Source organism: Dermochelys coriacea, chromosome 5 (genome assembly GCF_009764565.3).
Source record: "Dermochelys coriacea isolate rDerCor1 chromosome 5, rDerCor1.pri.v4, whole genome shotgun sequence".
Classification (NCBI taxonomy): Eukaryota; Metazoa; Chordata; order Testudines; family Dermochelyidae; genus Dermochelys; species Dermochelys coriacea.
This window is the reverse complement of record NC_050072.1, coordinates 22,971,413-22,982,464: the sequence shown is the minus strand read 5'-3', so window position 1 is coordinate 22,982,464 and position 11,052 is coordinate 22,971,413. Positions and strand designations below refer to the sequence as shown.

Sequence of the window (11,052 nt, the reverse complement as noted above, 5' to 3'; positions counted from 1 at the left end):
AACTCTCATCCAGGCTCTAGTCATCTTGATTACTGTAATATGCATGTCTCTGGCCTTGCCAAATGCACCATTGCCCTGCTCATAGCCCTCCAGAATGCTGCCTCAAAAAGCATTTTCCGGGCCTGTGGCTTTGTTCATCACCCCCTTTTGCATCCTTTCGCTGGATCCACCTTCCCTATTACATCAAATGTAAGCTGCTTGTCTTCACTTTAAGAGCCATGCACTGTCAATCCTCATGCTACCTATCATCCTTTTGCTAGTGAGCTGTTGATGCTCACTTCCGCCAGCCCCAACTACCTAATTGTTATATGTTCCAATAAGCACCTTTGTGCTTTCTTCCATGCTGCCCCTCACACTTGGAAGGAGCTCCCCATAAATATCAGCAGAGCTACCTCATTACCCACCTTCAAAGACCCCTCAAAACTCTCGTTTGCCATCATGCCTACAAAAAACTGGACAGCACCTAGGCTGCTGGTGTGCTGAGACCATTGCTGATCAAGATAACTGAAATAGTCTCATTCTTTCTTTGATTTCCCCCATCAGGTCGGTCTGTATCCCTCTGTTGCCTCTTGTATTATGCTTAGATTGTAAGTCCTTGGGGCAAGGCTATCTGTCTAGTCTGTGTTTGTACAGCACCTAGCATAGTGGGGTCCTGGTCCATGACCGGGGCTCTTAGTCACTATGGTAATACAACTAATAATAATGTTGCAGTAATTGCATGAGGCATAAATATGGCAAAAAGGTTATTGCAAATGCAACTTGTTTTCTAGTACGACTTCTACTACTGGGTTCATGGAGTTAGTAAGGTGTTTCCATGACCTCTTGAAAGAGTTCATGGTTCTATTTCTAATTGTCTGGCAGATTAACTATTTTCAGAATGATGCATAGTGAGAACAGGAGAAGGTGGCAGAATTGACCTCTACGCTCTTTTTGTCAGAGCTGGCTTCCTGTTGTATCATCCAAGGGGCATAACAGTATATTTTAAAACAGTGGTTTTCAACCTTTTTTTCATTTGTGGACCCTTAAAAATGTTGAATGGAGATGCGGACCTTTTTGGAAATCTTAGTCTGCAGATCCCCAGGGGCCTGCTGTTCACAGGTTGCAAACTACTGTTCTATGTTAATGACAACCTTTTGTGGACCCTTTTGTTACCTGCACAGTTTAGGGCTCCACTCCCTCCCCTCCCTGTGCCCGGGGTTCAGTGTTTCTCTATTGGTTAGCGGGCCCTTGTCCCAGTGAAAAAGCCTTTTACACTATAATATCCTTAACTTATATTTATTAACAATCAACAGAATGCACTCACTAAGCATACAATGCTCACAACTCCCAGTAATGCAGATGAGGTTCTCCAGATGGCCAGTCAGGATTGGATAGTCCGGGGCCCTGGCTTTGTATGGTATGGTCGTGCAAGGCATCAAGTTCTGGCAGCTTTGATCTTGCGTCTCAGAGTTAGGTTCCAGAAAACTTCCTTTTGCACCCCCGGTTTACAGTTAAAGTTAGGTCCTGGTTATCTGCGCTTTAACCAATCATTTTTATCAAAGTATTGTGAAACAATATTTTAACCAATCCTACCACATTACACATACAAGAGTCAATTCAAATGTTGGTAAACCAGTTACGCAAGAGACAGAAACAATTAAAAACCAGACAGAAACAGTTGAAGGTCAAACAAAAGGGAAGCGTAGATTTCCCAGCTGAAACTCCTGATAGGTGGTTCTGCCAGACAGAGTGTTCTCTTGCAAAGTTTTTCTTTAAACGTCTTACTGTCTGTGTTTTGATCTGGTCACTGTCGGTGCTATACTTCCTTAGGGCTGGAGGGCTTTCTTAACAACCATATAGTCTATTGTTTTGTACTGTTTTGATGGGACGTGACTCCCCACTTTTAGCTAATGGCCACCGCTGCTGCTCCTTACTGCAGAAAGGTCTTAGAGTGACCACACCTTAGACACAGTCTGCAGCCCCCATGTTGAAAACCACTGTTTTAGAACAGACGCTTCTTTGTTTCTGGCAGTGGGTTAAAGCTCTAAGCTTATCTCACTCACCATGAAAAAATAGTCAGACCGTTGAATAGCACATACAGTTGACAAACAATACTGTTCATAATAATATACCTTACCATGTGCACCAGCCAGTCCTGCTTCACGTTACTTGTACCACTATCTCCTCCTCCTTGCTCTTGCCACACCTCCAGGGCTCCTGGTGCTAATGAGAGGAAAAGGATTCCCTTAAATTAACACATATTAAGAATAGTTAGCACAACATGAGATGGGTCTTTCCAGTTGGCTAAAATCATTTGGAGAGCTGGTGTCTAGCAGAGCATTTAGGAGATAGTACATGTGACTCGAGGTGCCAGAGTGGGCCAGTCTGGTTTTCACATGAGCAGCCTAAAGTTGAATGTGAAAGCCCTGCACGTGTTGGCCTGGTCAGTGTCTATTGCTCTGTGTCTAATCAGAAGAGACCTGGGGCTGAGCAGGTAGTGCTGTTTGTGTTTGTCTCTGTTGGTTTCTGTGTTTTTCACCTTTTCAAGTTAGATTGTTGTGGATGAGTCAGAATCCCATGATCTTTTGGTGTAAATATCTGTAGCATGTGATGAGTTTTTTCTATCCCTTAGAGGGGGATTGGTGGCTGTTGTATAACCCTTGACATGCTGCTATAAAAATCTGATTGTGCATTACTCAAGATACTTAATGCGTTGCCCTCTTCTAATAGAACAGAACCGTGCTCAGTACATTGTGGGTGGGGGGTTCTGTGGATGACCTCAAAAGAGAGGATTTGGCCTAGTATTGTAAATTGCCTCCTGTAAGAATGCGTAAATAGTCACAGTACTACCCTAGCTCTTGTGGCTAGGCTAGAGGTAGGGAGCATCCTACCTGCCTCTCCTGGATGGGCACTTGCTGCTCTCTCAGGCTGAGTTAACCAAAGCCTCTGGTGGTTTCTCATTGGGGTGGGATGGTGACCCACTCCCACCTCAAGACCCCAGCCTTCCAAAACTGGCAGCAGTTTGTCCCGGGGGGGAAATGGGGGAATGTCCTTTAGTCCTGCCTTGCATTGAACATACATGTGTGTGGTCCACTTGCCACTGCAGCTTCCAAACCTGGAGAGAAGGAGTTTGCCAAGGCCTTGGGCATGAGAAACCTTTAAATTTAAATGGAGAATAAACTGATTACCCCGTCCTCAACCCCAACCCCCTCCATACAGAGACATATCTGGACTCAGGGCTTATGGGAGAATAGGGGAAATAACTTTGTAGTATCCTTTTGCTAGCCTATAGCTGCACTGACCCCCGCCATGACAAGTACCATTAATCTGACATCCTTACCCATCATCTAAACCCTTTCATGACTTGTGGAAAAGCCCAAACCTGAACTTCTTCCCACTTGTCAAACCCTTCCCATGTTCATTCCCTGTGCACCCAAGACAAATTGTGACAGAACTATGACCTCCTTACACTTCACTATCGTCACAAGGCTGCCCATCATGGCCACTGGGAACTTCATGGGGTTATTTGTGGGATGATTATGATTTGTATCATTCGATAGTACTTTGATACGCAGATTACTAGATGCTAGATAGAGCCTCTTGCTCATAATGAACAAACCCCTATCACTTGAGCTAAAGGAGAAGCTAACTGTTAGTAGTATAGGGCTTTTGACACACAACTGAGCAATTCTGCTTCCACCCAGCAAAGGGTAGTAATGCAAATACTCACTAACCGATATTTAAAATAAGTGTCCTGCTTTCTCATTTTGAATTCTGGTGACCCTAGTTATAACTTATATCCAAGGGCTCATAAATAAAATCCAATATATCAAGACTCCTGCAAGGTATCTAATGACTGAGTATGTGACCTTAAACTCCTAATAATTCAGAAGGAATTGGCATATGACCATTCATTCAGAATCCTCAGAAAACAGATTTTACAACAAAGAATAATTTGCTTGCAAACACATCATGTTTATTATCTTAACAAGATAACAACAGACACACTTTATTGGGATATATAACAAAACATCTGTCCCTAACCCCAAAAAAATGCCTTGAGAAAAACAATCTCATGTTGATACAGTCATATGGCACATCATTTTGAAAAGTAATGCAAGGAAACGCTACCCACAGATCACATGATCAAACTGATACAGATATTAATCACTTTGAACTAAATCTGCTTTTGAATTCACTGTAAACAGTTTGATTGACGTCACATTAAACTATCACCAAATAAACACACTATAGAATTTAGCAACATAAAAACATTCCATGAAAAATAAACATTGCCATTAGACATCTATACAATAAAGTGCTGCAATTCCTAGCTGAAATGTCCCTGTGACATTTACATAGTTCATTCCCATAGCTTTATGCTAGTATTTTTGCTGTTTACAGCCTAGAATTACTGACAGGCCATTTGAAACCTTGGCTAGCATCCTAATTAACTGTAAGGCTGCCCCCATTGAGCTGAACACCTTAATTTGAGTGTATTTTAGCAACACCACAGTTCCTTAATACTACATTTTCTTGAGATTCTTAGTCTGACATAACTCACTAGAGTTTTACCTAAGACTGTGATCAAACTCCATGGATACCAGTGGGAGTCTTTCCATTGAATTCAGTGGCTGTTAGATCAAACCGTGAATGAACAGCTTTGCTTAGTCTCATGGAGTTATTCATGGAGCTAAAATTTGACATAACAGAAATGAAAACAACAGTCACCCTTTAATACCTGAAAAGGTGCTTCTGAATGAGATAGGACTCTGTACCTTTAGGGAGACAAGTTCATGTTTGTCACATTAGCTTGTGGCACTGTGGATAAAACAACACCATCCTGAAATGCTACGTTCTCACTGAGAACACAATATCTGATGGCCCATAGGAAAAGGAAACCTTGCTATAGTTGGGCCTGCTCCTGCTCTCATTCAAGCCAATGCAAAAGTTCCTTTACTGGGAATGTGCCTCTTATACATCAGAAAAACAAACAAACCCAGCAGCTGAGATTATACCAAATGAAATCAGTGTCAGCAAATCAGATCACTGGATACTTGGTCCTGGGATATTAAAAAGAGCTTTACAATGAAAACCTCATGAAAGAAAGCAGATTTATCCAAGATCATAGGCTCAAATAAGGGTTCCCAAACTTGGTTGGCGGTTTGTTCAGGGTAAGCGCCTGGCGGGCTGCGAGATGCTTTGTTTACCTGAGTGACCGCAGGTACAGCCACTTGCAGCTCCCAGTGGCCATGGTTTGCTGTACCCAGCTAATGGGAGCTGTGGGAAGCGGTGGCCTGGCCCGCGCCTCTGGCAGCCACCGGGAGCTGTGAGTGGCTGTACCTGTGGACACTCGGGTAAACAAAATGTCTCACGGCCCACCAGGGGCTTACCCTGAACAAGCGGCAAACCCAAGTTTGGGAACCCCTGGCACAAATTCATTGGTGTCTTAGCGTGGAATGAATTGCACACGAAGGACAAGGGAGCCCAAAATGGATGCAAGCAGTGAAATGGTTTAACTTGCACTGATCTGGCATTCAGAAGGTATATAAGACAGATGTAATTTACATGCAAGAGGAAAGTGTAGTAGAAGCAAGAGTGTGTGAATTCAAGTTACTTTTTTTGCTACATCTTCCTTCAGCCTGACACTGATACTTATTTTGCACACCCTCTGAATACCAAACCTAAGCAAGTTACATTATTTCGTCACTTACATCCATTTTCCTACTAGTTGACATCCTATGTATAATTTAGCCCATCGTTTAAGACACTGATTAATTTGGCTTAGACATGGTAGTTGCACCATCTCTTGCAGTTGATTCTTGGGGCTTTTAAAATATACAAACAGAAAAGTTGCTTTCTAATGGACTGAAGTGCAGAACAAGTCTCTCCTCCAAGCCAGGGCAATGTTGCTTTTCAATAAGGATGCAACAATCATCTCACTAACATATCACATCATTAGACAAAATAACAGCATCTTCATCATTACAAACAAAAATGAGGTTGACACCAAATAAGAGCTGAGTTTTTTTTCTTATCCTTTATTTCCAGTCAAGGTCTCAGCTTTCATTTAGAAGCAATACATTACTTTCCTGTAACAACTGTAACATTCAGTTTTATTGACATCTCTCTTAATCTGAGCAGTTATTTTCTTTGAAAAATAATTCAAGTTTTTTCTCCAGAAAACCACTGATTCCATTTCAGTTTAACTTTCGATTTGTTTTTAGAGTAATTTTATTACCTTTTTATTAGAAAAGTTGCTTTCTAATGGACTGAAGTGCAGAACAAGTCTCTCCTCCAAGCCAGGGCAATGTTGCTTTTCAATAAGGATGCAACAATCATCTCACTAACATATCACATCATTAGACAAAATAACAGCATCTTCATCATTACAAACAAAAATGAGGTTGACACCAAATAAGAGCTGAGTTTTTTTCTTATCCTTTATTTCCAGTCAAGGTCTCAGCTTTCATTTAGAAGCAATACATTACTTTCCTGTAACAATTGTAACATTCAGTTTTATTGACATCTCTCTTAATCTGAGCAGTTATTTTCTTTGAAAAATAATTCAAGTTTTTTCTCCAGAAAACCACTGATTCCATTTCAGTTTAACTTTCGATTTGTTTTTAGAGTAATTTTATTACCTCCCAACAGTAGCTTATTCTGTTTGAATATTCCTTCTGATGCTGTGAAGGAATCTCCCCCAAACTCATATACCTGCCAATCATCTTACTTTGCTATGTAAGATATGCTTTAATGTATGCATTTTTCTTATTGAATAATTTTCTTAGAGTACTGACTGCATGAAGGACTTTCTTAATCACCATAAACTACTGTGCTTCCTTTAATCTGTTTTAATGCAGTCTTTATGGCACCCTTTGAATAGTCATCTGCACTATTTCTGGTGCATAAGCCATAAGTCATCTCTTTAAGTTCCATGAAATACTCTTTTCATACACATATATACATCTTAGATCCATACAGCAACCTCATAATTAACAGAATTACAGTGTTATTCCTTAGAGAAACATCTGCGTAACCAGTAACATCACTTGTACATGTGCTACAATCAAAACAAACAAACAAAAATAAGATTAGGCTCCACACCAGGTTTGTACAATAGAGTCTACGTTTTAGAAAACAAAAACAATCAAGAACTTAGAAACTGGTTTTCATTGTACATTCCAATCCAGTGTTTGGAGGTAACCGGTATCTTCTGCCTGTTGCTCAAAGTGACATAGAACTAGATGCAACTCCTGAACCAGAACATTGATACCCTTGTCAGATGAGAAGGTTCCTTGCTCTTCCAAGTCACTTCACAGGTCAATCTTTGGAATGGTTAATTGTAATTTTTCCCCCATACTGACATCCACCAGCCAATACATATGTCCGGCTCTCCAGAGAAATCCTATTTCAACAGCCTTCCTTCAATGGGAACAGGCAGCAGTAAGTAATGAATTCAGCTCATTCCAACTTCTCATCTTGTTCAAGTTACTTATTACAAGCTTGTAAAGACCATATTTTCCAAAACCATTATTTCCTTCCTTCCTCTTCTGTTTGACATCTCCCAAAGAGTTTTCACGTTCCTGGGCAGAACAGTTTTGTAATAACATTAAGAATCTTCTGCTGCAGGTTGCATATGTCTCCTATTTTGCGTAGTTGCAAAGAGCACTGGGTCACAGCTTCCTGTGCTGTAAAACACAAAGGAAAACCAGTCATCAGCTTTGTGAATTCCGTACACTTTCTTGGCTATAGGGGTTGGCTCTTATATAAATCATACATGTCTATAAGTTAAACATTTTACCCCAAAAAGTAAGAGATTTGTAAAGGTGTACAGGTGCTTACAGCGCTGGTAATAGAAATTTAAAATGTTTAAATACCCCCCACCCCCAGAAACCTTTAAAAAACATTTTTTACTAGCTCTAATTGCTTGTTGGGACTGGGGAAAGCAATAAAATGTTCCCATCCCCCAAGAGCCATGTTACTCTAAGTGCCAGTCATACTTTTTGAACATTTTTTTTACTTTGCACTGCTCAAACGACAAGCCCCAAAGCATGACTACTTGGGTCTCGCTAGATCGTATTGTTAAAGAGGCTTCTCGGGTGCTTCCGCGAAGGCGGGATTCCGATGAAGTGAGCTGTAGCTCAGGAAAGCTTATGCTCTAATAAATGTGTTAGTCTCTAAGGTGCCACAAGTCCTCCTTTTCTTTTTGCTCTAATAAATGTGTTAGTCTCTAAGGTGCCACAAGTCCTCCTCTTCTTTTTGCTCTAATAAATGTGTTAGTCTCTAAGGTGCCACAAGTCCTCCTCTTCTTTTTGCTCTAATAAATGTGTTAGTCTCTAAGGTGCCACAAGTCCTCCTTTTCTTTTTGCTCTAATAAATGTGTTAGTCTCTAAGGTGCCACACGTCCTCCTCTTCTTTTTGCTCTAATAAATGTCTTAGTCTCTAAGGTGCCACAAGTCCTCCTTTTCTTTTTGCTCTAATAAATGTGTTAGTCTCTAAGGTGCCACAAGTCCTCCTCTTCTTTTTGCTTTAATAAATGTGTTAGTCTCTAAGGTGCCACAAGTCCTCCTCTTCTTTTTGCTCTAATAAATGTGTTAGTCTCTAAGGTGCCACACGTCCTCCTTTTCTTTTTGCAGATACAGACTCACACGGCTGCTCCTCTGAAACCTGTTCTCTGGGTGAATCCAGTTCCCGCGGGGAGCCCAGACTCGAGCTCGCCGTCAGTATTTATGGAGCGGTCATTAGAAATGATCCTGAGCTGAACCCCCCCCCCCCATCCAAAGTCCCCGGTGTTTGAGGGGGTCAGAAGGTCGAAACCACAAGCTCGGCGCCACACTTCCCTGAGTTGGGGGGGGGGTTCAAAGCGAGACTCGAAGGGGGTGCCTCGGCCCCAGCTCTCGTGATCGCCGCTGAAACATTGTTTTCCACGGGTTTCAGAGTAGCAGCCCTGTTAGTCTGTATTTGCAAAAAGAAAAGGAGGACTTGTGGCTCTAATACACTTGTTAGTCTCTAAGGTGCCACAAGGGCCTCCTTTTCTTATTGTTTTCCACGGGTTCAAATCTCAGAGGGCAGAAGAGCTGAACCGCCCAGCCCTGTGTTAGCGCAGGCTGCAGGGAGCATCTACTAGCAACAGCTCGAAATCAGGCTACGGCGTTCTCCTGGTTGTCCCTCTCGCTGACACCGTCAGTTAGAAATTAAAAAAAAAAAATCCTCTTTCTGAATCCCCCCCCCTCCCCGGCAAGAGGGAACTCTTGAGCCGCTCCAAAGGGAACCCGAGCAAGAACAGAAAGCAAAACCGCTCCCGCGGCAGCCTGCTAAGACGAGAAGGCGAAACTGACTCAACCCCCTTCCCCGCATCGCTCCACCCCAGCGATCATCTCACGCCAGCGCGTTTCGCAGGGCGCTCGGGGCCAGGCTCGGCCCCGGGGGGGGGGGGGGGGGACACGGGGCGGTACCTGCGGGAGCGGGGCTCTGCGGCGCACCCTTGCGCAGGGTCTTCCCCGGCATCATTTCGCGTCGCCCGCCGCCGCGGGGAGATCAGAGCAGGCGGGGGGCGGGCAGCGGCACGGGGCCGAGCGACGCTCTCCTCTCGCCCGTGTGCACGGCTCTGGCTGCCTGCGACTCGCCGCGGCGCGATAAAGGGAGCCCCTGGGCCGGCGGGGATTTCCTCGCCGGGGATGAGGTAGGGAAAACAAAAGGGAATCCCTCCCCCTGGGCCTTCAGCCAATCGGCGGCGAGGATGCCCGGCGTGCTGCCACAAGTTGGTTCCGCGCCCGGGCATGGCGCTGGGGCACGTGTCTGCGGCCGGGACCGGGCACGTCCGGACTTGCCCGAGGCGGAGCGCGAACCGGCGGCCCGCCCCGCCCCGCCCCGCCCCGTGGCGCGCTGCCGAGGGGAGGCGGGCTGGAGCGCGGCGGCGGGTGCTGATGGTTGGATTCCGAGCCGGCGAGCGGGGCAGGGTCCCTGCGCCAGAGCCGCCGGCCGGGCTTAACCTCAGCCCCGCCGTGTTGTCAACGCGGCGGCCCCAGGCCCCGCGCCGCTGAAGCGCTGAGCCCTAGGGCGCTGGGAAATGCTGCGTGAGAGGGCAAGCCCTGATCTAGCCCACATGAGGCATTGCTAGTGCCGAGGTGTCTAAGCACGGCCCCGGGGCACCGTTTCGGGTGAGGCTGCAGAAAGCACTTGCCGCATAGGGGCCCGCATCTTGCGTGGTCCTCAGCGCATCTGGAGAAGACTTGGCCCAGAGGAGCCCCACCTTGGCTTAGGCTGTGTCTATGCCAGCACTTTGGTCAGTGTAACTTATGTGGCTCAGGGGTGTGAAAAAAACCCCACACCCCAGCAACATACGTTACACCAACCGAAGTCAGGTTTCAGAGGAGCAGCCGTGTCAGTCTGTCTTCGCAAAAAGAAAAGGAGGACTTGTGGCACCTTGGAGACTGACACGTGTATTAGAGCATAAGCTTTCGTGAGCTACAGCTCACCTGGGCAGTGCTATGTTGATGGGAGACGCTCTCCTGCCAACTTAGCTACCGCTGCTCGTAGCGGGGTGGTTTAAGGATGTCAATGGGGGAGCTCTGTGTGCCCTGAGTTTTAATAACTGGGTGAATTTACAAAAAAGAAAAGGAGGACTTGTGGCACCTTAGAGACTAACAAATTAATTTGAGCATAAGCTTTTGTGAGCTACAGCGCACTTCATCGGATGCATTTAGTAAATTAAATCATGTTGAGCACTGAGCGCAGTTTTACGTTGAGTGACAATGTATGATGTGCCTGGCTAGGATGAACATACATAGTCTAGCTTGCCTAGTTTCCCCTACTGCCAACGCTGGGCTAGAGCGAAGGGAGGAATGAGCAATTCTTAAAAGATCATGTTTGCACATGTATCCTATTCCACCAGGACCAACACTCAGCTGATTAATGATCTAGGAGCATCACATTATTATTGACTTATTATTAAAGCTGACAATGTGCTAATCACAGAGAGATAAGACAGGCCCTGCCACAAATACCTTACAACCTAAAAAGTAAAGGAGTACTTGTGGCACCTTAGAAACTAACAAATTTATTTGAGCA

The 11,052-nt window shown here is 44.7% G+C and overlaps 1 protein-coding gene across 2 annotated transcripts; it reads right to left on the bottom strand.

The window, feature by feature from the left end:
* Positions 1-3,942: 3,942 nt before the first annotated feature.
* On the bottom strand, positions 3,943-9,576 carry PMAIP1 (phorbol-12-myristate-13-acetate-induced protein 1). Of its 2 annotated transcripts, XR_005293278.2 has the most exons (3): positions 9,438-9,576; positions 6,624-7,670; positions 3,943-6,220 (listed from the first exon to the last, which is right to left on the bottom strand). XR_005293278.2 is itself a non-coding variant. In XM_038403899.2 (2 exons), exons 1-2 carry the CDS (start codon positions 9,490-9,492, stop codon positions 7,558-7,560), a joined length of 168 nt encoding a protein of 55 aa, XP_038259827.1. In that variant the 3' UTR covers positions 6,405-7,557. The 2 variants fall into 2 exon arrangements, 1 of the variants encoding a protein (XP_038259827.1); XM_038403899.2 differs by lacking the exon at positions 3,943-6,220 and having other exon boundaries at positions 6,405-7,670; positions 9,438-9,492.
* Positions 9,577-11,052: the final 1,476 nt, after the last annotated feature.